The 26,682-nt window shown below is 47.5% G+C and overlaps 2 protein-coding genes across 2 annotated transcripts; both read right to left on the reverse strand.

Moving 5' to 3' along the window:
* Positions 1-1,151: 1,151 nt before the first annotated feature.
* BCL2L10 (BCL2 like 10) lies at positions 1,152-4,221 on the reverse strand. The gene is made up of 2 exons (XM_052672364.1): positions 3,775-4,221; positions 1,152-2,253 (listed from the first exon to the last, which is right to left on the reverse strand). Exons 1-2 carry the CDS (start codon positions 4,174-4,176, stop codon positions 2,122-2,124), a joined length of 534 nt encoding a protein of 177 aa, XP_052528324.1. The 5' UTR covers positions 4,177-4,221; the 3' UTR covers positions 1,152-2,121.
* Positions 4,222-5,926: 1,705 nt separating this feature from the next.
* GNB5 (G protein subunit beta 5) lies at positions 5,927-26,554 on the reverse strand. The gene is made up of 11 exons (XM_052672363.1): positions 26,332-26,554; positions 22,970-23,106; positions 21,272-21,313; positions 20,558-20,634; positions 18,970-19,102; positions 15,156-15,299; positions 12,004-12,095; positions 11,832-11,880; positions 9,406-9,502; positions 8,323-8,489; positions 5,927-7,946 (listed from the first exon to the last, which is right to left on the reverse strand). The coding sequence occupies exons 1-11, from the start codon at positions 26,441-26,443 to the stop codon at positions 7,935-7,937; spliced, it is 1,062 nt and encodes a 353-aa protein (XP_052528323.1). The 5' UTR covers positions 26,444-26,554; the 3' UTR covers positions 5,927-7,934.
* Positions 26,555-26,682: the final 128 nt, after the last annotated feature.

The raw sequence follows: 26,682 nt of genomic DNA on the forward strand, positions 1-26,682 counted from the left end.
GCAGCAAGTTTCGAGCAGCTCCTTGTTGCCAGAGATGGAGGAAGGCACCCAGGGGCAACAAGCTCTGCTGGAGCAAGCTAGACTGCCTGCGTGGGACCATGAGGAGGCACAGAGCATGCCGCAGGGTCTTAATCCTTTTGCTGAGGAGCCAAACCAGGGTTTAGAGAACTGGAAGTCAGAGAACAAGCAGACATTTGTTCAGAGCAAGCAGCGTGAGGGGGAGTACTGCGAGTTTCTTCCCGCCTCCATGGGACTTACCGTCTCTCAATGTTCCTTTTTGTTGTTCTCCCTGCATTTGTGTTCGCTCAGCACAATGGGGCTCTATGTAACTGGACCGCAGCGCAGGCGGCTGCAGCCCACAGCCCTGCTCGGCCCATCAACCAGGGAAAGGAACAGTGATGCCACAGGCCACGGCTGTGCTGATCCTGCTGCCAGGCTGGTGTGCCCAGGTCTGTCTGAGCAGCATGGCCACCTGGAAGGTCTGCAGAGTCGCTCTTTGGATGGCCACAGAGCAGGCCCAGCAGCAACAGCACCTTGCAGCATGCACCAGGCCACCAAAGCCAAAGAAAGAGGCAGCTCTGAGAACTGGCTGTGTCAAAGGAGTGTGAAATGGCTTTAAAGAAAGCTTGCAGTTGCTCAGGTATTACTAATCTGAGAAGGGCTGAATGCAGTCAGCTATTGCTCAGTCATTATCACTCCAAGCAGAAACTCATTCCAGTAGAGGAGAAAAAAAACCAAACAAACAAACAAAAAGCAAACGTGAAAGCAGCAAGTCAGTCGAGAACAAGTTACCCTGTACAAGTAGGAGCAGCTCCCGGGTGAGCCTCTCAGTACTTAGCTATGTTAACCAACTTGGGAAAGTTTCAGCTAGAGAAGCTACAGGCTTACTTCCACTTGCAGCAGTGAAGCCAGCCTTTTGGGCTGTTTCATCTCTGGGGGCAGTCCTGCCCCTACAGCTCTGAGCTCAGCACCCCTCTGCAATGGAGATCGCAGTCACCCTGCTCTGTGCCATACAGCTCCCCTGGGTCAGGTCAGCACATTGAGGAGGTGGATGCAAACTGATCCACCCAAGTGAATTTTAAAAAGTTAGGTTTTTTTTTTTTTTGAAAATAAAAATACTTAACATTTATTCACCATTTTAAGTCACCATAGTAAAATTGTACACGCTGTAAGTAACCCAGGAACGTTATTAAAAGCTACCAAAACAGAAGGCAATTTGTACAACCATGGAAAGAAATACACAGCATGTTGGAAATAGAGTGAAACATTTCTCAAACAAGACAATGCCTGATACACATTAGAGTGAGAAGAACCAGCATTAAAAAATGAAGTTTCAAACAAAAATAAAGATGTCATGGCTACAAGTATTATACAGTGATAAATACTTCAAAAATATATTATGATATATGGAAATTCTCATTTTGTAAGGGAAATCCAGAGAAATTCCAGCCTCCACTGGATTTCACTATACCAATTAAGGTTTAATATTAAAATTCCTTTCAGTAAGAACTGGAACTGCAGCCATTACTGTCCTGTATCAACACTTATACTCTTGTAGTGTCATGGAATCAGCCTTACATTACATCAAGCCATAATGTCTCACATCACAGGTACTAACTGCTCTAAATCAACCAACAAGTTGCCTTTCAGTAACAAGTGCTGGGCACTGCATGTGAGCCACAGACCGTGTTCTATCAGTCGGTGTGAGGCCACGTTACAGTATGAACAGCAGGCGAGGCCTGGGACTGCCTCCATGTAAATGCCTTGAACACGGGGTTTAGTTACAAGTCCACCACAGCTTTCTCCTAGCATGACATTGAGCACTCAGAAGTTACAGTACACGAACCATGGTTAATGTTTAGGTCAAACGTTCAAAAGAAAGTCCAGAGGATGTTTGGGGCGACACACTGTGAACACGCACAAATGGTGGTCTGGTGCACGTTTGTGCTGTTACTGGGTAGCGAGTGAAGCGGTCTATAGCCAAGGGTTTGGTGAGCGAGTTTTCCGAGCCAGTTTAAAAATATAAACTTCTTCTTAGAGGATCTGTTCTATAGAAAATAGAATGCAATCTGGTAAAACAGTTCTGAGAGTACTTTCCCATTGCAAGATCCATCCATCAGCCTACCGCACCACCAAGAGAAAAGCTAATCCTGCTATTCCAAACCCTGCTGCTGCCATGATAGCATTGCTTAAGGTACTGTTCTGGTCAGCTGGTTGGGAGCCATGTCTGCCGAAGAAGCGACAGAAGCCGTCCTAGAAAAGCAAGAGAAAGGACATTGAGTTGGTTGGCTTAGCAATCGGTCATTTTTCTTTTAAACACGTCTGAGTACAGTTGGGTTCAAATCCCAGCACAGCACCTGTAACCACAGAAATCCCATCACGAAAGCCTAAGCCCTATTGTCTTCAGCACACAAAACACTTTGTGCGAGCTCGCACAGGAGAGAACTGGAAGCAGTCGCTCCGTGGGTTTGCGTGCCTTGCTCAACAGACAATTGCAAACGTCCTATTGAGGCATTCGGCATGTCACTACATTATTTTCACCCCTTTAAGCAAGGTTTTGATCACAGTTGCCAGCATTGTTCCCCCCATTCACGATTCAGAAAGTATTTGAAACACAGGATATGGAAATTTCCACTTGAAAGCCTGGAGTTGGTCCCATCCTGGTCGATGCACGACTCTGATTACATATTCTCTTGGAAGGGCCAAGTGGATGCTGCTCAGCACTGACCTATGACAGAGCAGAGCTGGCAGCTGCTCTACCAGATCTTTATTCGTGATAATCAGAAGTGGCAGACATACAAGTCCAGATGGTCGTGTTTGAACTCCGCTCAGCAGATGTCTATGTAAACAAGTTATACTCTTGATTTCTTCCGGAACTTTGTTCTTTACACTTTAATTTCTGCCAACAGGCAACGCGATTTTGCTAAATGACAGTTTGCATTGTAGCCACCACCATATTGCCCCCTGCATCCAGATGGAGCACTGGGAAACCAACTTCCTTTGTAGATGTTCTCCTTTCCTCTGGAAAAGTCAACACAGACAGGGGTTCATCCCCCCACTCCCTTCTGACTTTTGTGCTTCTCTGCACTGACATCAATTCTGCTAGTTTGGAAGACAGGGAACTTAAAGTTCTGCAAGACACGTGACATTATCTTTGGGAATACAGGCAGAGCTGCTCTGATGCCTTCAGCACTGCACTTTGAACACGGATCTCGTGGCAGAGAAGCGACAGCAGCTGCAGCTCTCCATTGCCATCAGCTCTACATCGCCACGTGCATTAATGCTGTCGCCCACACTGCCACGAGACCGCAACCCGACCAGTTCTGGAACGCGAGCAGCGCACCTGACGGCCTGCGACTTCGCTCCCAAGCGCATTCAGGGCTACACAACCGTACCGCAGGTCTGGAGCGGACCCACATCAGCCGTTCTCCGAGCCGAGCAGCACCGCTCCGGCGCCTTCCGAGCACGACTGTAAGCCCGGCACGGGGCACCGACGGCCAGCCTAAGGACCGGCACGTGCCGGCACCGGAGCAGTGCGGCGCCCTTCGGACGCGCCGTCCCGCACCCCGGCACAGCCATCCCCGCGGGCAGGCAGGAGGGCGCGCCCCGCGGCACGGCGCTCACAGCGCAGCCAGCCGCCCGGACCCCGCCGCGCACCGCCGGCTCCCGGCCCCCTCCCGCGCCGCTCCCCGGCCCGCGGGCACCGCTCGGCGCCGGCAGCCCCGCCCGAGCCGCGCCCGCCCCCGCCCCCGGCCGCGGCCCGGCCCCGCTCACCCATCCGCCGTGCTCCCGCAGCCACTCGCCCTGCTCCTCGGCCAGGTACGCGGCCAGCGCGGCGGCCAAGCGGCTCGGCCCTTCCTCGCAGCCGCTCTCGGCCAGCGCCGCCGCCAGCGTGCCGGCGAACACCACGAGAGCCAGCAGCCGGCCCCAGTTGAGGCCGCCGTCGGCCTCCAGCTGCGCCGCCACTCTCCGCAGCAGCGCCGCCGCCTCCCGCGGCTCGGCCCGCGCCAGCGGCGCGCAGGAGCGGAAGAAGGGCCGCTCTCGGCGCTCCAGCTCGGCCGCCGCCCGCCGCAGCTCGGCCGCCGTGGCGCTGGGAGGCAGCGCGGCGCCGCCGGCGCGGTGCTGGAAGTAATCCTCCAGCAGCAGCGCCGTCTCCTCCTTCAGAGAGCCCGGCATGGCGGCGGCCCGGGGCGGCTGCGGGCCCGCAGCAGCTGCCGCCGACTAAGAGGCGGGGCGGCCCCTCCGCCCCCGCCGCCGCCCGCGTGGCCCGGCCCGGCCCGGCCCTCTCCCGCCGCCCCGCCCCGCCCCGCCCTCCCTCAGCCCGGCGGTGCTGCCTTTGTCGCGCGGCGGTGCACGCGGTGCCGGCCGTGGGGCGGCTTCGCGCTTTCCCCGGCGGCGTCCCCGGCCTGCTGGTCCCTCCCGAGGGGCTCCAGGCTGCGGGGCCGTGGAACGGGCGCGGTTTGTGTCCGTCGAAGAGATGCAGCCGGATTGCGGCAGGCAAACGGACGGCGCTTGGGACGTGGGACTGGGACGCTTCGCTACAGCTGATGAAAGGGCAGAGAACAAAAGCAGCCCGAGGTGTTGCTGTTCAGTAACAGTTCTCAAGGCCCTGAGTGCCCGTGCGGGACCGCTGCACTGCCGCACAGCTCTGCAACGCTACGGATGAGTTGTGCGTTCCCACGCAGCCATCCCCGCTGAGCCCTGTTAGTGAAACTAAAAATAGAGCTGGACTCAATCCTGTTGTAGTTTCTCAGATCGCTATCGAGAGCGGCCCGATCTCAGAGCCACCACTAAGGCAAACTCTTCATTTTGCATCCCCATATTTGGTGCTTTTTGTTTTGCTTTCAACCGGGGAAATATGGTCTGTGTTTATGTGCTGGAGCTGCGGCTGGAAGGCAGCACAGCTTTTGCTTTTTTTAAAAAAAAAAAGGCAGGGCTTTTTGCTTTTTAAACTCGGGTTTTCCCTACGATTGTTAATCCTGGAGCAGGAATTTCCTATTGCATTCCTCAGGGCAGGGGACCAGAGGGAGAGGCTGCCATCGGTCCGGCAATTTCCTCTTCCACCCTTCCTGTTTATACGGCGTTTGTTCAGCAAGAGGAGGCCGCCTGACAGTGACTGCCGCTCCCTCGCACTCGCACTTGGAGGCAGTGGCCCTCAAATATGAGACCCCGGGCCTTCTCCATGCAGGGGCAGCCGTGCAAGACCCGGTGCCTGCATCGCTGCTGTGAGTGGCAGTGTGTGGGCACTGGTGTCATTGCGATAGGCTGGTTCAGCACTTCCCCAGCTCTTCCAAGGAAAGGAAATGAAACAAGCCTAAATTGAGATGCTTTTTTTTTGAGCACTTCCACAAGCAACCTGCACGCTGACTGCAAAACCTACGTGGAAGGTAGGGGCAGCTGAGTCCCAGCAAGACTCTGCTCTGCTGCCAAAGCAGAGAGCTTCGCTGCTGCATCTCAGCACAGTCTGCACGCAGGATTTACCCCAGCAGTGACAGCCAGGCCCTCAGCGGCATGTCCTTGCCCTGTGCTCACTGTGTCATACTGCAATGTGAGGACAGTCCCGGGCTCTTGCAAAACACATACTCTGCATTTTCCAGCGCATTCTTGTCTCATTTCTGGAAAGAAAACATCACGTGTCAGCTATGAGCCTTCTAAGCAGGAAAACACAACCTGAATCCCAACCTTCTGGAGGCAGAAGGAGCTCAGGCTTGACTGTCTCCAAGGGCTGCTCTTGCAGTTCTGGCTCTGTGGGTATCACTGGAAGATATTGCAGAAGCAATTTTCTGGTACATCTGGATATTGCCCTAGAGTTTTGCAGGGCAAATGATCTAAGAGGCTATATGGTGCAACAAGTAAATGCCAAAAAACAGAAGCAGTCATTACCATTGCAAGTACTTAACAGAGAAAAATGACCAAGAACATGCTCTCAATATGCAAAATACAATTTATTGTATTTAGGCCATTCGTAAGTATCAACACAATGCAGTATGTCTGAAACAAATATCTTACCAATAAATACTATCTAAACATTAATATCTTTTGATCAAAGGTGTACAGTGTATTGACTCAATATTGCACAGTGAGCTCTATATGACATTACAATTTCTGTAGTGCATCTGTTACAGGGATTGTTTGCCACAAGTATTCCAAAGCATCAGGGTTGCCTTTTAGAAGCAGAAACAACTGAGATTTCATGAGGGACTGAAGGTTGATACACATATCAGTGTCCTAATTTAACAGGTCATGGGTTCATTGAAACCCAATGTTTTCATGAATGAGAAAACTTTGTTTCTATTACAATCTCTATATATTTTTAAAATACCATTTTTAAACAGAGCAAGGATATTTTCAAACTTACGTGCACGGCCAACTGCAGTGATGGCTTGTTTCATCTTGTTCCAGTGTGAACACAAACCTTACTCGGATCTGTTCAGGATGTGCCTCCTTCAAGCCAGGCTGTGCCAGCCCCCAGCAGCTATCCAGCACTTCTCTCCTTGCATCCCTGCTCATGTTGGACTCAGCACCCATTCATATAAGCAAAGGTGACATGCTGTAGTCTCAACTGCTCTCAATGTATGAATGCAGATACATTTACAGACACAAATAGTTCTATGCTCAACTATATCTCAGCTTTATCTGAATAAATCTTAATTGTACAGCATCAGCTGTATGTGGGGGTAGTCCCACCAGTTAGTACCACATCTCTGTACACCCACAGAGCCGGATACTGCAAGCAATGTGGCCAGCTTCTTTGAAGCCCAGCTGCTCCTTGGTCCAGTGGCTTGCACAGCCAGGATTTGGCTCACAGCAGGCCCCAGCAGCTCGCTGCCATCCATTCTCATACCCAGCTACAACTGCATTGCCTCACTCCAGTAGGAGAGCTGTTCAAGCAGGGGCTGTGCAGTTTGCCTTCTAAGATTTGGCCCATATTGGCATGAACTTGTGCTGCTCTGATGTTACCCAAGGACCTCAAAATGGGAGCATGCTGCCTTAACGCACATTTAAGGCTACATTACCTTGCCCAGTGGTGTGAACTGCTCAAAATGCAAATAAGAACCATGATCATAGAATAACTGTGACTGAGTTGGAAAAGACCTGACCATCAGTGTAATTGTGCTAGAGCTTAGCGTTTAGTATCCCTCAGTGCTTAGCATGTAGTATCCTTTAAGTAAAGAAAATTCACTCACCAAGTGATACAATTAAAGATTTCTAAGAAACTACTGGTTAAATACTACCTCATGATTATGTAAATCATGTTTATATTCCTCATCTTTGCATTTATCATGTTGTATATATTTAGATTCTTTATCTTCAGGTAACAGAGACGAAATACTTATTTCAATCTAAAAAGACAGTAGGAAAAAGCAGGGATTTAAAGGATTCTCTTCTGTACAAAAAATACATTTTTATGACAACAACTGGTACCTTCCCAACGGGGCCTCTGCTTACTATCATGGTTCTGTCAGCCACAATGACATCACAAAGCATCAAAGTTGCTTTTCTTCCCACTTTTCAACACCAAAATTCAATGCACCACTATGGAATGTTTCCAAAACCTGATGCTACAACCTGATAAAATCAGGAATCTTTTTTTTGCTCTAAAAAGGAACTTAAATCATGCAAATAAATACATAATGTGCACTGAAATACTCATTTCTATGATACAGACGACTTCAGAGAAAAGTCCATTTATAATTAACTAATCTAGTTCTAATAAAATACTTTCAAAACAGAATCAAAATCATTAACTTTTACCACAAGTTTATGTTTGCTATGTGTTCAAGCAGATTATGTTCTACTAGCTGTGTTGATATGTGGGTTCAGTGTCACCCCTTTGTAGAGTAATGAATATCTGATTTTCAGGGAGCCTTCTTTAGCTGTTTTTGCAGTCCAGGTCATCAGTCTTCATTGGATTCTGCATGCAGGATCTCATGTTAAGCCCAGATCTGCAGAAAGAGAGTTGAACAATCATGACACTGACTAAATACTAAATACTAAATACTAAATTAATTCAAATACTCCAGACTCATCTTGGGTGTCTCCAGGAGTGAGACACCCACCCCTCTGTGGGCAACCTGTGCCGCTGCATCACTCACTGCCCTTACTGTAAAAAGTTTTTCCTTGTATCCGATTTACATCTCCTGTCTTTTAGGTTGAAAACATTTTCCCTTCTCCTATCGCAGCAGGTCATGCTAAAGAGTCTGTCCCCTTCTTTCTTACAGCCTCCTTTAGACAGTGAAAGGAACCTGGAGAGTCAATTTTCCTGTCCTAACCCCTGCCCTCGCCCCTTTAAGACAAACCAGCCAGGTGCCCCATGCTTACTCGCAGAGTGTGGTCCCAGGACCCTGAGCAGAACGCAGTCCCATCAGGAGAGACCCGCAGGGTGCTGACACGGTTCTCATGTCCAAACAGAATAGATACACGGGATCCTTTCAGCACATCCCAGACATTTATGGTGTAATCATTATAACCTGCAAACAGCAGACGACCTACAAACAGAATTAAATTTCAAAAAACAAATTCTTTAGTGGGCAACAAATTGTTACTGCAGCAAGGCGAAACAAGCAGCAGCCCAGCCTTCCCATGCTGACCCACACACACTGCCGCACTGTTATCCCTATTAAATACTAAAATAATTAGAAAATTAATTAGTTGAAAGTATAGTTAAAATTGAGATCAATTATGTAGAATCTGCTTAGTCATTAGAGATGGGTATCAGCCCAGATGACAGCTGACCAGAGAGCACTTCATCATTTAATGAAGGCCAACATTTCTTTGCTCAGACTTCGCATGAGGAGTTGAATACAAATGGTTGAACAATCAGTGGACAAATTGGTGATTCTTGGTCCCCAGTGGGACCAGCTGTGGTGCCCGTGACCTGCACAGATCCATCTACATCTGTCAGTGTGCTGGGTGGAGGGTAGCTCGCCCCATGCTCAGCCCTGCAGGAGCCCCTGGAGCAGGGCTGGGAGGAGGCAGAGAAGACTCAAGCACACATCTCTGGATCTGCAGTGAAAGACAGTAATGGCTCTGCCTTCGTACTCTTTTAACATACTTTGAGTTTCTATTAATCATTTATTATCCTTTAATAAACTATTTATGTAAGCGTGCATTATAGTCAAGTTACATTTCATGTTCCCTTTGAAGCATTTTTAATAATGATTGTGAAATTCTAGCCCAGCCGTAGTTAATGGCAAAATATTTTCTGCTTTATGCATGACCAAGAAAATACTTTTCACTGCTACAAAGTCAGCTGGGCGACATAACGAGTAGTTTTAATTTACAGAGAAAGATTTTGGTATTTAGTATTGGTTTTCAAATGCTTTGTCAAATTAAACTGACAAAATTTGACATTCTGCCACCATCCCAACACCAATACCACCACCTCCTGAGTTCAGTTCTCACCACTGAGAGAGAAATCCACACTGGATGCTCCAAAAATGATGCTCTCCTTGGAATAAATTGCTACTTCTCTGTCTGCACGAAGGTCGTACAAACGGCACTGATATTAAAACAAAAACAACATATGTGTCACAGTGGAGATTGGAGTCAATGGCCACCACTTTTCATTGAAAAAATGTGAGTGGGAAGGCCTGCAGCCTAGCAAGTATCACAGAAAATGGCTGCTTGGCTTCTTCTGTTATTTCTGCCCACTACAACTGGGACTCCTCTAGAAGCTAATGAGTATCTGAACAAAACCAGGCAGCTTTATATAAACTGAATGCAGGGCTTGCTTGTCCAAACCTCTTCTGTACATCTCCTTCCTGCCTTGATATAAAGAGAGCAGTTTTGTTTTGGGCCAAGGATGCTTCCTGGAATTTCTCCCACTCCCAGCCTACTCTCTTGCTTCCCCTCTCTGGTTTTCTGTGTTAGGGTATCCTGCTGCCTACTTACTGGCTATTGGCACACTCTCTAAGATGAACATTTCAGCCATAGCAGGAGCTTCAGAGACACAGAATTAAGCCTCCAGTCAGCTCTGTTAATACTGCCCACATGGTATGGTGCTAAGGCCGGTCCCTTGGCATGGAGGCTGCCTCAATGCTGTTCTGCACCATGAGACAGGACAGCAAGCAGCCTCTGGCTGAACATGAGGTCTGTCTGCTTGAAGAACCTATGTGAAAATAATTTAGGTTAGACAATACATTTTTCATGCAGATCTTTGGTTTTCATTTCTTATGGAAAATCCCCACTCACTCTAAAATCCTTATCATCTCCTAGCACACTTTGGCTTGCTTAACATGGAAAGAATGCATAGACAGACCAGATTTCATTGCCATTCACAATGGCAATCTGTTAGCCCTGAAATCACAAAGCACTTTTCAAACATTTGAACTGAAAACCTTCCTTAATATGTTAAGCTTAAGCAAGCCCTGACCAGCTGGATTTCTTAATATTACGACTTAACTTGTGAAGAACAGCTGATGAGCAGCCTGCATATAGAGGAGGAGCTGTGCCATTGGCAGGGCTGTGCGAAGCTGCAAGGTACGAAATGGCCATGTTTCCGTGAATGAATAATTCTGACAGACTGTCCTGAAAGGGAGTAAGGGTCACCTCAGGTGAGAGCACTACTGTGTGAGCTCACTTTTATGGTTTCCTCCACGCAGTCAGAACTACGTGTTCCTCAAAATCCCCAAGTATGCAATCAGGTCAGAGATACCCATCAGCACATCAGTCTGTAACAGGAAAACACCAACCCCTTGGCTTAAAAATGACATGGGTGGAAACTGCCAAAACTTCTGTCAAAAGTACAAAGATGGCATTTCCCATTCTCCCATCAGGTCAAAATAATTAGTACAAACAGGAGCCAAGCTTGTGGTACTGGGAATCAAAAGAAAGCACTCTAATTGGAATTTAACAATGGACAATTTCTCACTCTCTCAGCATCTTAAATGTTCACAGTATCACAACCAAATGTGCAGAGATGCACTGGGCAGCCCATACAGCTGGAGGTATTAATTTACAATAGAAGCTTCTAAAACCTAAAAAGCAGTGCACACATCCAGAAAAGAAAACAGGAATGGTTCTGTTGAGGTGAGCCAGTTTTGGAGCAGACTCAAAACATGCTTCTAGGCCAAAGTATCTCAGAAAGGTTCTTCACCCTCCTGCACTCAGTGTGATGTTTGACAAAGCAGAAGGGTGTCGGGTGCCTCCTGAAGGTCTGCTCTCCAGTTGCATTTACGTGTCTAACATTACCAGTCAATACATACCATGTCCTCCGACCAGCTTACTCATAGACAGATAAGATCCAAGAAGGGCTATTGTATCACTAGGATGCCCTGGATGCAGTGACTCATTACAGTGAGTCAGGTTGGCAGGGAGGAGATGGACATGGGGGCCAGCCTGCTCACTGCCCTCAGGATGCACAGAGCTGCTGAGGCCAACTGGCTGCATGTGCACAGCTCCACGCCAACCCCACAGCCCCTCTGCTTGCTGTGACATGCACATGTGTTCCCTTGCATTGTGCTGCTGCCTCTGATCTGCTGCAGGATTTATCTGGTTCTTTCTACATTGATTGTGGCTAACTATATGAAGCCAAATCTCTTCTAGTAAGACAGCTAATTTTGATCATGAAACTTCAAAACACAGAAAATCTGAAATTAAGATTTGGGCAGTACCTCATGTAGAAAACTTTGCAATGGTGACCTACAAAGCATTACTAGACATTTTTATATACACAGTATTTAATATTTTTATATTATAGTCTTATTGCTTCCCTAACTTTGGTGTTGCAGGCCCAGCGTAGCCACTGGCAGATTTCCGTGGTTAGGCTTTTAGAACAATCTGACCTGAGAGGCAACAGAACTCTGAATTATGCTGCTGAATCAACGTACCGTGGCATCATCTGAACCAGAGGCAAAAGCATCTCCACTTGGGTAGTATCTGTGCATGAGTGAAAAAAAGAGGCAGAACACATTACGTTATTTGGATGAGATCAGGCTTCAAAAACAGAAGCAACGCATGGCTCAGCATCCCAAGTGTGTCCTCTCCCACAAACACACTGACCTGACGCTGTTGATGTCTGAATCGTGGGTTTCGAATGACTGGATGCACTGACCAGACCGCATGTCCCACACCATGGCTTTCTTGTCACATCCCTATCAAGACAAAAGAAACTCACTACAGTTGTACAGATAGTGACATGCACCCCTCGTGTATCCAATACATGTGTTCAAAACCAGCTACACTCACAGGGCTCTGAACGTCACAGCTCCAAGGGGAATTAACCAGCAAAGCAGCCCCAGAACCTGTCACACTGGTGCCCCAGAACCTGATGCATCTGCATTGAGGAGGGCAGTGTGCCACGAGGGCTGGCACCTCAGCGGGTGCTGCAGAGCAGCATGGGGGCAGTGCTGTTGTGGGGCACAGAGAGGGAGAGGGGCCCTTGTGTATACAGGGCAGGGTGTGTTCACACCTACCAGCACTCAGTGCCCTGCTCTGCTCATGCTGCCACTGCACCTGCAGTCTCCCTGCGGTGCAGAGCTGTATGACTGACTCATTCCCTTACTGCTTCACATGCTCTACATAAATATTAATACCCAGCATTAAAAGTTTTATGATAAATGCTTTTCATACACTGAAACTGAAAATGTCTCTTGCCAAACCAGTTAACTCCTGCCATGACCTGTAGCATGTACGTGCTCAGTGGCAAGGCTGGATGAGAAAAGAAGCATGACAGCATTTCAGCTCATCATCAAGATCTAAGCCACCCAAGCTGTACTTTGAAAGGACTGAGTGCTTCCTAAGAGGTGCTTGGCACCAGTGATGTCCTCAGTAATGGACCCTCTCATACCTGCAGGAGCATGTAGTTGGTCCTGCTCTCAGCTGCAGTGTTTCACTGCTGTCACAATAGCAGCAGCAAGAAAAAGAGCATAGACTTTTCTTTTAAGAGTGATGGGAGGTTTTAATAAACACAACCCAGCTGGGGAAAGGCAGAAGGTAGGCTCAGCTCTGGGGGTGACTCAGTCTCTCCAAAAGGGTCCCTGTTGCCTCCATGCTGTATGGGAAGCACAGAGCAGCCCAGGCAGCTGCTGCTCCTGCTGTGCTGGAGCATGCTGCTCAGCAGACTGTGCCACGCATTATTTATTTTTAAGCAAATGTAATTGCTGGTTAAATTAACTCTCTTCACAGTTCAAGTGTCTCTTTATTTTTTGAAACTCTCCTGTAAAATGAAACCCCAGCTTTTTACCAATGATGTCATTATTTAAGTTATTCATTATTAAAATGTTCCTTCACATCAACTTGCAGTTTCTGTGTAGGCGAAACCACACTGCATTGAGAACATTTTGGATTCAGCACATTTCCCTCAGAAGCTCTGCCACAGCCCTAGCCTAGCCCTTTGCATTGCTCCCATGTGCACCATTCTTACTGACCTCCCTGGGAGTTTGGGGCCAAGACCAAACTGACAAGCTGCTGCTTTGACTGCTAAGGTTTGAAGGAGAAACCAGCAAGCACCTGTGGAGAGACGGTTCCACAAGTGCTACCCACCTCGCCCCGAGGAGCAATGCTCCAAGGGCACAACAGCCTGGGGCTCAGCCCTGAGCTCACCCAGCTCTATAAGTCATGCTGTGATTTTTAAAGATTATATAGAACAGCTCCCATTCTACATGCTGTTGCATTTGCATTGCTTATTCCAGCTCAGGATTGCTGTATTGCAGAGGCCCGGTGTACAGGGAGTCTCTCTGTATCACTGTACATTCACGTTGTACCACTTTGGCTATGCCAGCATCAGCTCAGTGTAAGACAGACCTTCACTAAAGTGGTGTTTTGCTTTTCATGAGTTAAGTGAGTCTCTGTGAGCACAGACATGCCCAAGCTGCTATACTGACAAAGTATGACATATTCTCTTAGCAGTACCATAGCTGCTTGCGATTCTTTGCCCTATAATAAGCCGAGCTGTTCCCAGGGAGAATGAATCTGTCCTTTCTGGGAAGTGAGCTCAGTGGCAGGAAAGCCCGGGAGGAGTAAACGCACTCGGATGGAATTAGCTTTCAGTCACGCTTCAGAGCAGCTGTGCTAACAGCAGGCAAACCAAGCCAACGTGCTAGGCTTTGCTCCTGGTGGGCCCGCCAAATTTGATAAAAAGAGCTGTAACTGAAGAGGTCCAGATTTATCGTGCAGGGACAGGACTGCGATTCTGTGCACAAGTGGAATCCTCTGATTGACAGACAGTACCCTCCAGCACAAGGGCCACTTCCACCAGCAAGCACAGGACATATTGTGCCATCACCAGTACCATAAGCAGTCACTGGTAGCAAGGGCTCATCTCCCAGCTCCTAATAGCTCCTACCTGCACACTTGGCTTCTGAGATGGGAAGGACCAGCACTCCCTCAAAAAGGAGCTAAGACCCACCACATTCACCTCTATGCCTTGTTGTGCCTTACTGTGTAGCCATGGCTCAGCTGCCTGGGCAGTGCTCCTTCAGCAGCAGGACACCATTGGGAAGGTGCCCTGATACTTCCCCAGAACCGTCTTGTGGCCCCAGTGAGGTTTGCGTGTTCCTCAGGGCATGGGGAGCAGCGGACAGCATGTGGCTGACGAAGGGTCTTTGAATGCTTCTGGTACCACTGGAAAGCATAGGGGGCTCAGCAACAGCTGAAGATGTGGCCACACCTTATCTCTCTGCACCAACTTGTGCGAGGGTCCAGCCAGCGCCCAAGCTACTCCTTGGCTGCTGGGGAGTGGTTGAGCAACACAGCGGCATGTGCATTATTTACAGCCCTGCACTGGTGCCCCGAGCACGCGCTGGCACACCCTGCCTGGCTCCAGAGAGCTGGGCACAACAGAGCCAAAAGCAGAAGGGTGTCTGCTGTGGTGGACTCACACCTCTGTCTGCAGAATGAGCCTGCAGCTCCAGCTCTGAGCCCGTTCCTTCCTGGGAGAGGTGTTGTTTTGATCTCGGGCTGAGTTGCTTTGGTGTGGGATGGAATCTGCTAAGTAAGCATAACCGTGGTCACACTGAGAGGGTGGGTTTGACCCCACAGTCAGAAGTTTAATTTACTCCAGATTGAGACATCTGCTTGCAATGAGAGGATTGCAGTGGTGCTCCCACCACATACTCCAACGCTTCTTCAATAAGATCACGAGCCTCCTGTTTTGCTGCCTTTTCCCTCCCACCTTCCTTAACTTGATATGATGATAGGAAGCTCCTTCTTACCCCGGAGACAAATGTATTTCCAGTTTCTGAAGGAGCCAGATCCAGGCACAGGACATCTGCTCCATGCCCATGGAAGCTCTGCAGAAGCTGCCCGCTCTCAACATCCCACAGAGCACAGGTCCCATCTCCACTTGCTGTCAGGATCTATGGAACATGCAGTGAAAGTCACGGCACAAAAATCGAGAGATAATCAAGCTTTCAAAGAATCTACTGGCATCCTATCTGTATGCCAAAGACAGCTTTAACTTCAAGAAATATTATACAATAAATCAAAGCCATAAAAACAATCCTATTCTAAGCTGAGTTTGTGTTTTTAACTTTTAAGGTAAAAAGTGAGAGTGGATAGAAAAGGAGAACTGACACAGCTGTAACTACATAGTGTTTCAGTAATGGTCAGTTTTGTGCAGTGGGGTTTGAAGAACAGATGCCATCAAAGATCTCCTGATATTTCCAAATCCTCCAAAGGGATGGTAGAACCAGACTGGTATTTTTATCTGCCCTGTATTTAACTCTACTTTAGGCTGCTGGAATTCAAGCTGCTTAAAGAACTGTTGGTGTTAAGTATGCCTGTTGTGGTTTACCCGCTTAACTCCTCAAGTTTTTTTTCTGCTTGAAATTACCAGATGCAAACCAATGAATTGGGCTTAAGACATGGATATTCTGAAAGGGAAGCAAGCCTGTCTAGACAGTTGTTTGACAAGTCCATCACCTCTCACTTGTCCAAAACCATTTATGTGTGAAAAAGCTTGAACAGATCTTGACCAAACAGAGCTCACAGCTTCCCTCATCTGCTACAAGCATGTGATCAGCACTTGTGATTGCAGCTAAAGCCTGATGATGTTCAGTTGTTTAGAATTTCCCCTTGGCACCCAAAACTGTTATGCAGTCACAGATTTTAAAGGTCTGTGCACAGACATGGGACAGACTAGGATGACCACAGAACAACTCTGCATGTTCTATAGTTCTGTGACCTTATGAAATCTTCTGCAAAGATTATTATCATGTTCAGTGGGGAAACTCAAGGATCCCATTAGAGATTAAAAAGAAAATACTCCTTAACAAGAAAATGATCATACGATCATGAAACCATTCGCAGAGTTGCATAAAAGTTAAACACTGATCATGTTTGACGGGTGCTCCAAAAACTCCTCCTAAAAACAAATGTCTGCAAAGCGGCAGAACAGCCTATTCCAAACCCTCCTGCATAGTCACAATGATATTCTGGGGTGTTAATAGTAGAAGAAAGTCCTGAATTGTCTTTCTGACCTGTTTCTGAGCTTAGGTTAATAGAATTCTCTATTTTGAGCATGGTTTGCACTCGGATGGAGAGTGAAGGTACTGAGTGAGGAGTGAGAAATTCCAGATCTGAGCATTTGCTCTTGTAATAACATGTAAGAAAGAAAGATCTGATGGAAATAGGAATAGCTAAAGACATAAGGTAGAGGTTTGTTGGCAGTCCGGTGCTCCAGCTAATGCCGGAGTTGAAGTTGATGATCACTATGTGTCCCTTCTGGCACCAAGAAGCAGTGCTGCACATGGCAGGGGACAGTGGGCCACGCCAGGGCTCACCATGAGCCAGGCGCTGGGGTGGGAGCAGCAAGAAGGGCCACTCTGCCTTCCCCACAGTCATATCCTGCTCCTTAGCTCTGTCACACTGGTGCTATGGCTGCCTGCTCCACGAACAACACTCGAGACCCAACCAACTCTTGCTATTAATACACACACAGCATCGTCACGTGAGGAACATTATCGCACTGCAGAGCTGCAGATACCTAATTTAGGAAGTGAGGCTCCCAGGCGCTCTGTGCTGGGGAAGCTCACTCAGGCAGGACTGATCTGTGGGGCCTGGGCTGTTTTGTGGTTGCCCAGCTGGCAGCTCAGTGCTCCTCTTAGTCTGGGATGGCAACATGATGAAGAACAACGATGGCACCTCCTCTTTCAGCACCGTGCAGCCTGAGATTGGCGTTCATCAATGATGAACCACCTCTCACCAGATGCCACAGACACACCAGTTTCTAAGATCCTTTCCTAACATTCGTTCTGAAAACTGAGTGTAGGTTCAGAGAGCAGCTGAGGCAGAAGAGCAGCACTCGCAGCTCTGGCGGTGGGTGCTGGCTGCTATGGAGCTCTGCACTAGGGGAGTTGTGCTCTTTCCCAGGGCTGCTCCAGGACAGGTGACAGGGCAAGTCCTCCAGTGACACTGCCAGGAGAGTAGAGCTGCACAGTGTCCTGTTGCACACTGCACCCTTGGAATTACTGCATGATTTTAATTCTTAGGCCATTACCTAAAGGGAGAAAAGAGAAACAATGTGGGGTTCTCTGGGATGCCCTATATAACAGTGTTCTAACAGAAGCTTAGCCAAGCCATTTGCTTGTATTTGTTTAAATAGTAACACACAGTGCTGTAAACAGTCACTTAAAAGCACATGCCTATCAATCACAAGAAAACTTCTTCAGAAAAATCTCAGAATCATTGAATATAAAATATCTTAATCCACTGTGGTGTAGCATATCAGCACAGTTTGCTGTATTTAATAAGGAGGAAAAAAAACCCTTAATTTTTAAATTTTTCCTTCTATTTTTATTATGAAAAATACATAAATGTTTTCCTTTCATGGGATTTAAATCTTGACACACATAGGTATGGACAAGAAAACAAAAAAGATGACTGGTTTTGTATCACATCACAGCCATTCCAGGTCATTTAGACTCCCTTCCAATTATGCAGGGCTCCTGCACGGTGAGGTCAGGGCTGAGCAAGCCCGAGCCTGGTACCTCCACCACTTGTTTCCATGACAATCAGCCTGAATTAGCACCTTAGAGTCATTACAGAATGGCAGACTGGCAAATAACAACATACTTTTGGGCATCTCATGTCTTGAAATAGAAGCAATCAGAGCTGGTATTTCCTTCAGAAGAGCTCTAAATATCTGCAAGAGGGGAACAAGGTATTCTCTTTCCAGCAGTTCTGCTGACACAGAACATGATTTAAATGCTCCCTTCTGCTTTCTTTTCTTTCTTTTATTTTTTTTTCTTTTCTTCCTGAGTGCACTGAATAGAATTTCAATACAAATTTGAAAACCAGAGTGGGCAGGGAGATTACCCTGGCTCCTTTCATAGTCCTTTGTGTTTCTGGAGAAAGGAGTGTGATATTCACTACAGGAGGAGACTAGTCTGGTCCCAGATGATCTGTGTTTTGTCCCTAGCTTTGACATAGAGTCCCACAGTGACCCTGAGCACTCACTGCTCTTTGTGCTCAGCCCTCCATCTGTGAGACAGGGAAAACATCACTGCTTTCCCTCAAGAGAACACACCATGGCAAGGATGAATCTCTGTGTACTCATCCTTGAGCTCAAAAATACTAAGAATTAAAGCAAAGTTGTCTGGACATACACAACAAAGCAGGCAACAATGCACACTACACCAGCTGGCAAAGCAAACACCCAGCCTAGTTCTACTTGAACTGCTGTTGGATTTTTTTCAACTACTGACGTTAGTTCAAGCTCCTAAAAGCATAAGGCAGCACAGAGCCAGTGAGCAAAGAACACAGAGGGTACCAGCAAACATTCTCTGCCGAAGACACAGGCTTTTGCAGGACACAGACACAACAGCCTGGCCACTGGCTGTTACCGGCTGTTACAAAAGCTTTTGCAGCACGTTCATTGCCCTGAGTGTCCCAGCAGCCCTGCATGGGGCAGGATATGGCTCTGGCTGCTGAATGCCTCTTGTGCAGGGAAGGTTACTGCATTGCATACAAGTGTGGCTCATGTTAGGCTTTGCTGGACAGTGGGCAGTGGGCAGGGGATGCATTTACCTGCATGTCAGAGTTAGTGAAGCTGCAGGCTGACAAGTAGTTTGTGTGCATTGCAACCGATTTCTTCTTTGCAGCCATATTTTCATTTTTGTCAAATGTCAGAGGGTACACAGAACACTTGTTGTCCAGGCCACTGGAGAGAGTAATAATAGCAAATAACAGAGAGAACTGGTTAAAACTGCAACAACAAAAGGCAAGTGGTGATACGAAGGAAACCACCTGTCAGTGCTGTGCTACCAAATCCTCATGAGCGCCAACTTCCCTGTATTGTGCTGGCCTGGACCTCACGTGCGGAGAAGCCCAGCTGCCTCACCAGCCTGGCTGCATTACAGCACATCAACAGCTGAGGCTCACTATTTTTTACCCTCATCAAGTTTATAAATGGCACTGAAGTAAACCTTACAAAAGTACGAGCTATAAGGTGACACAGTCACTTCAGGGTTAATTTTTTCTATTCAGTCAGAGTGCCATTTTTCTGTCATCTGTCACTGTATTAGCCTTTAAAACATCATAATTAAGTACATTAATAAATTTGATATAACTCCTATGGAAGAGACAGTATAGCAAATAGTGGATGTGAAGAAAAGGTCTTTTGGAAAATCTGGAAAAATACCACCAGAACACCTACCCCTGCAGCTCATGTGCCCCTCCTGGCCAGTCACACCAGTCAAGCTGTGTCTCCCTGGCCAGCTGTGCCCACCTTGATGCCTTTCTAAAGCTGTGGTAGCTCAGCCATGCCTTGGTTCTGGATCACCAGGACTCCAGCAGGTGCTTGCTTTGTGCCTTCTATTAACTGCACAGCACTTAACCAATGCCACAGCAGAAACACAGAACTAGGTGGTGCGATGCAACTGTGTCTCCCCTGTCTCTCTTACAAGAGTTCCTTGTCATTCTTCAAGTTATAGTAAAAGTCATGCAATTTCTGCACTTCATCTCCACAGACACTTATGGAATCTTTTTTCCATATTTGCAAGCTGCACAGTAAAGTCTCTCTTTGTTTCCTTCTCTTGCCCCAAGCTTACTTTGTCTGTCTGATCCACCCAGTCCCTTTTGAAAAGATCTCTTGCCAACTTCTCTCTTTTTTTTCTCTCCTGCAGAAACTCAATTTTTCCAAACCTGAGCCCTCAGAAAAGTTGAAGACAATTATCAGGGACAAGGTCACTTCCCCCCACTCCATCTTGGCAAGATCTATTCATGTGCTGATAATCCTTATCATCCAACTTTTCTCTCTACCTCGTAGAAGAAAAAGAGCAAAGAAAGAATAGGGTTAAAACCACTCTCCCTTAGAAGATATATCCAATGCACACAAATTGGAACAGAGAACTTGCATGCATGCAGAATTCCTAACCCATGATATAAATGCTGAAAGAGGATTATTTACCATGCTTATACAACAGATGTTATTGCACTGAAGTCAGTGGAGACAAAATGGATGAGCCGTTATGGGACTAGAAACAGAGGCACTGAACATAATCCTCCCATCCACAATCAAGGCACGCAAGCTTCTGTCGGCATCTTGTGAAGGCACCAGGAGATTCCTGCAAATCAAGCCTCTCTGCATGAGTAGCTGGGGAAACTGGAAACTTACCCACAAGCAATGGCACATCCAGACGGGGCATATGCACATGCCATCACCCAGGTACACGGCATCGTCACGGCATGTTCCTGAAACACAGAATCTCTTTAAAACTTAGTCATCACTACTTCCCTAACCCAGCAAAGCAGCAGGAGGATAGCTACCTGACTATTCCCACCTTATTCACAAGCCCCAGACTGAACACAGAGTATATTTGTTGAGGCCACTTGGTGCTGTAAATGTCTTCACTGCGGTACATACGTCGGTGAGTTAGAAACAAGCTGTATTTTCACAGCTGTCTGAAGAACGGAGAGCCCTGACAGGGCTTGGAGAACCAGTAGTATCATCATATCACAGTGAACACCATGGCTAAGAATCCCTGGTGATCACACATGGCACCTTGCATAGCAGCTACCCAGGGAAGACTTCCATTTAACTAGCCTGGCTTTTCCCCCAGCCCAGGGGCATCCCATCAGTGACAGGACTGGATTGGTACATGCTGCAGACCATGACAAATAACAATGCCCTGATGGGGACTTTCCTCAGAGACAGTTAAAGGGAGATGGTGCGTGTAGGCTCTTTGCTCTGAGGTGCTGGTGGAGGCTTGCAGGCTATTCCATCATCCTGCTGTCACCTGTGCCACCTGTTTGCCCTTCAGAACTCCACTGTATCCCACTGTTGTTTGCCCTATGCACAGAAATTGGACCTTTGCTGACTTTCACCTACCTTGTTAGTAGTGAATGAATCCCACACAATCACCTTCCCATCCTAAATGAAAACACACAAACAGAGAGAGGTACAACTGTCAGCTTACTTCCCAAATTTGGGGGAAATTCTGTTGCTCATTTCTATCCCCCAATCTGTTACTTCAAGACATTTGTGTCTCCATCTTAACAACATTACGGTGATTGCAGTGAAGCACCAAGGAGATGCTTCTCACTAGTGCTAGTTATTTCTTTAACAAAAAGAAAATTCTATTTCTTTGGGATTACTGGTGTTGGATTAAAGACTGATCTCTTTTTAAAAGGGATCTCAAGCATGTTTATGAGAACTCCTTTTGTCTGCAGAACACAGCTGGAATGGAACCACCTCAAGAAGCCATTACTACCAAGCACTCACTTGCCTCCTTTCAGCCACAATGTGTTTGCCCCAGCCTGCAATCACCATCTGCAAAAACAGACACTTCTCCCATGTAAAACCTATTGGTGGCTCAGTGCAAGGCCTTACAAATACAAGAGGTGACCTGTATTACAAGTTATCTTCCCAGCTGGCAACACGCACAGAATCATTTACGGACACCACAGTGTTTATTCATCTTTCTTTCCTGTCTTTTTCTATTTTCCTCTTTATTTCTTGCTACACTTCAATTATCCACTGCCACAATCAGCTGAATAGCAATCGTAACAACACTCCACTGAGAGTAACTTAACAGCTTTGTGTATGCCAGCAACAATCATGCCAGTTACTTTGCCTTCAGTGCATCACATTGGTTATCCTCCCTACTTCATGAAACTGAAATGTTTATTGGTGAACAGGAATTGTTGCTATATCTGGACTCATTTCAGTTCTTAGAAATGGAGACAAAATGCATTACAACTTTACTGTTTCGCTTTTTCATTTACACAGTGGCATTTTAACCGGTAAAAAAAGCCATCACATTAATTATTTAAACTTTGATTCTCTTTGCTGGAATCACCATGAATGGTAAAAAAAATCTCACAGTAACTGAAGGTGGCTTGCAATGTAGATTGCCTATTTTTATCCCTCTAGTGAGACCCCTGACAGATTTCATACAGGTCAGTGAACAGCTGTGTGATGCAGTGAGCTCACTTACTGCCATACAGGGTGCACAATGAACCAGGGGATCTAGAAAGTAATTATCTCATTACCTCCTACAGCTCATGAGACTGGGCTTGAGCAGGTGGTAGGACAGTCTCAAAATGCCCGAGTAAATGCAGTAACTTTGGCAGATTGTTTGAGGCTTTTAAGGGCACACCAATCATACAGACTGTGGAAGAAATGTTTGCACACAGAAGTCTCTGGAAGCATTAATATTACTTTCCTTCCCTTTTCCTGATTGTTTTGTGTTAACACATCAATTGAAATCATTACCAAACATTAAGTCTGTAAAGACCAAGGCAATAAAAGTATGCATTCGCCTCAGATGAATTCTATCTATTTTCTTTTGCACTAGAGAATACAGGGAAAAACTCCATATGACTGCAGAAGAAACATTTCGGGTATTAGCGTGTAGTTATGCTCAGATTTGTGCTCTCTGAACAAATATGCTGCAATGTACAGCATTAAGGGCACAGTGAAAACATTGTGCAAAGGTATCACTTGAAAAGAGCAGCACATAGTACAGCTAGAAGATCTGTATAGTGTCCAACACTGTCTTTGAAAAACACCCATCCAGTGGCATACCTGGGAAGAGCTCACAATTCTTCTTTTGTCTTTGCACCAGTCCATACAGAGAACTTTATTTCCGTGACCCTTCAGGGTCCTTCTGGTCTTCATCACAAACTGGCCCAGTGCCTCCACACGCTCTGCCACCTGATGAACTGCAAACAGCAGATGATTAGGGAACCTTGCATTGAAGTTCTGCCACAGAAAACCTTCGCATTTATGAGTAATGTCACTTAGAGGAACTAGTCCAAGAAACACGAGCCTATATGCAGGACAACAAAATCTGCCTCAGAACTAGCAGATGATAAAACCAAGGTGGGAGGTGTATGAATATATCCACCAAATAAAGATATGGATGAACTCACAAATTGAATTCCAGGGCTGTAGCAGCTGAAGCACTTGCACGCTATCGTTTCCAAGTATAACTGGAAAATCAATTACTCACCCCTTTCCTCCCTCTCACTGACTGAGGGAAACCCTCAGTCTGACTGTGGCTTGAAAGAGCATCCCCAGCCTAATGCATACCCTGAGGTGCTCAGCAGAACTGAAGATCACTGCTGTATCTTGAAGGAACAAATCATACAAAGAAGGGGATAAGCATCAAATCTCAGAAGTTTTCACTGTAAAACGCTTGTTCTGGGTGTGAGACTCAGTGTGATACAGGTACCAGCTACCAGAGACCTCTTGCTATGCCAGCTCTGCTGGTGGCCAAGGGAGTCCTGAAGGCCAAGACACAGCTCTGACTGCAGGGAAATGAAGGTGATCAGAGGGCCAGAACACCTCTCCCGTGAAGAAGGGTGTTGGGCTTGGAGAAGGCTCCAGGAAGACCTATTGCAGCCTTCCTCTACTTGAAGGGAGCCTACAAGAAGGAGGGAGACTGACTTTTTACAGGGGAAGACAGTGACAGGAAAAGGGGGAGTGACTTTAAACAAAAAGAGAGGAAATTTAGATTTAGATATTAGGCAGAAATTCTTCACTGAGAGGGCGGCGAAGCCTGGGCACAGGCTGCCCAGAGCTGTGTGTGCCCCATCCCTGGAGGTGCTGGAGGCCAGGCTGGATGGACTCTGGGCAGCCTGGTTTGGTGGGTGGCAGCACAGCAGGAGGGTTGTAACTGGATGGGCTTTAATGCCCCTTCCAACCTAGGCCATTCTATGATAATAGGATCCAGTGCTATCCCATGTCATGTTTGCCCATGATGAAAGATAATATAACACAGCTGCTGCTAGCTAAGGGGTCAATGCCTGACTCAAATCTTTAGAAATAAACGCAGAAGCTCACATGCTTTAATGAGCTGGCAGATGAAATGTTAAGCTTTTCAGAGCCTTGCTCCACGCCCTGTGGGACAGGTGACTGCTCTAGAGCAACGTTGCTGCTTTACCCTTTGTCACTTTTCTAGAACAGCTGCAGGCGTCCTTCATTTAAGATCAATCCCTGGCACAGGGTCAGGGGAGAAATTTCTGCCTAAGGCAGAGGCTGATTTCAAGTAGTTTAGATTTTTAAGAGTTGTCTTTCAAAACCACCAGCCCTGTGGGCTGTGCCAGAGCAATGCTCTGCCTTAAATCTCCGCTTGCCCAGCCTCCCCCAGCCTGGAGCCAAGTACTGCCCACCATCCCTGACCATCTGACCCCGCTATTTCCAATAAGAGGTCAGAAACAAGTTTCTGAGAAACTATTCTATAGGCTTACTCAGGAAAAAGTACATTTTCCCCCTACTTTCACCCACTGAAACCTGCTCAGTGATCCAATCAGAAGACACGAACACACAGGACAGGAGGTTATTATGGCAGCTGGAAAGACACTTGTGTCCAGAACATATCTGAAAAAACAAACGTTTCACAGACAATAGCAAAGTGTTTCCATTATGTCAACACAACTGAGACTCTGTGGAATTGTCTGGTTTGGCTTTTACGTTCTGTGAGGACGCTTATCTCCAGCCACAGCCATAATAACGCTGTGCCCGCTTAGCACAGGTTTCAGACTCAGATAATTATTTTGAAGCATTCTCTGACATTGTTTCAGGAGAGTTGAAAATTATGCACTCAGACAAATAGATCGGCTGCAGCCAGTAATTAGCTCGAGTGGTTTTACAAAGGTCCAGATAAAACACGCTATTTTTATAGAGCATATGGTTTGGCCTAACAGGAAGCGGGGATTTGATGCAGATATCACTGGGTCTTTGATCTTTTCTGTGCTGGAAGTCCTAATGATATCTTCTGGCCTTAAAAAGTTATGGCTCACTTGAACGGGACAAACTGCTTTATTTATACCCCAAATTTTAAGTGATAGAATTGAGTCCCTAAAACTGTAACACTGTGGCTCAAATGCACGTTTGGTATTTCCTCTTTCTGTCCACATTTCTGAGAGCTGCTGTTCCAAACCCACTGAACAAATAAGGGCAGTACCAGCTCAGCCAGCTGTTTGTTTTGGGAACCACAGAGGGAAGGTCACAAATGAAAAAATGCAAAAGATACAATTTTAGATTGAAAAAAAAAAAAAAAAAAAGAGAGAGAGAGAGAAAGAGATGCTTTATTCTGTAATTTATAACTTCTGCAGAAATTGCTCTTGGGGATAACTGAAGCACAAAAAACTCTGAGACAGAATTGAGAAAGCACTGCCCTACATGAGTGTAAGGACATGGAAACCACATCATGGCCAAGCAAGCAGCACCTTCCAGTGCAAGTTACAGGTTTCATGTATGAGAAAAGAGGAAAATATCCTACAACTACAGCATCATGTCCTCTTACAGCATCACTCCAACCATGCTTTCCTGAGCAAAGGTGATTTTAGTGTATGCCGAAGGGTCTGTCAAAGAGAGGCCCTGCTGCTACTGACACAGCAGTGGTGCTGTATGGATGTGACGATTTAAAGCAATGTTTCTGTAATTAGGCCGTCCCCCTTTCCTTAATGATTCCTACTGACGGGGTGTAAATTATGACCATCCACTTTAGACCAGAAAACGCTCTATTTACTGCAGACCAAAAAATAAAAAAATAAGTCCCTTTTAATTCTTCCACAGCTGATATTCAGCAATTCTTTAGGCACCGACGCTCCTTAACAAGCTCTCGGGTGAAATCCCGGCCTCGCTGAAGCACCTCCCCACCAACTTCCCCGGGGCCGCCTTTAATCTTCGTTCCATCCCTAAGATGCGCGCCGTACCGCCGCGAGCAGCGCCCGGGCCCGGCTCTCCCGGGGCTCCCCCCGCCGCCCCCGGCCCGTCCCGCGCGTCCTGCCCCGCACGGAGCCGCCCGTCACGGCGCCCCCCGGCAGCATCCCGGCCCCGGCCGCGCCTCTCCTCCCGGGGCGGCCCGCACCCTTCCGCCCGCCGCCGCCCGGCCCGGCCAGGCCGCGCTCCCCGCCGCCCCGCCGCCCGGCCCCGCTCACGCTCCACGTCGTGCAGCTTGGCCCGCTCCTCCTCCAGCTTGCCCTTCAGGCTCTCCGCCTCGTTCTTCAGCGAAGCCAACGTCTCGTTCTCGTGCAGCCCCTCGGTTGCCATCTTTGCAAAGGAAGCGGCGAGAGACAGATGAGAGGGAGGGAGGAGGAGTTTGCTGCCTGGCTCTCAGGGATGCTCGGAGGCTCCTGCTGCCTCAGCAACGCGCCGGGGCCGGGCCCCCCCGCACGCTGCCGCCCCGCAACACGGCGGTCCGCTGCTGCGGGTGCAGCCGGGCACCCAGCCCTGCCCGCGGCCCCGGGGCTTTGCTGGCTCAGAAATACATGGCAGCGGGGTTCTGCTGC

This window comes from Tympanuchus pallidicinctus, unplaced genomic scaffold, assembly GCF_026119805.1.
Source record: "Tympanuchus pallidicinctus isolate F22 unplaced genomic scaffold, pur_lepc_1.0 scaffold12, whole genome shotgun sequence".
NCBI classification, from domain to species: Eukaryota; Metazoa; Chordata; class Aves; order Galliformes; family Phasianidae; genus Tympanuchus; species Tympanuchus pallidicinctus.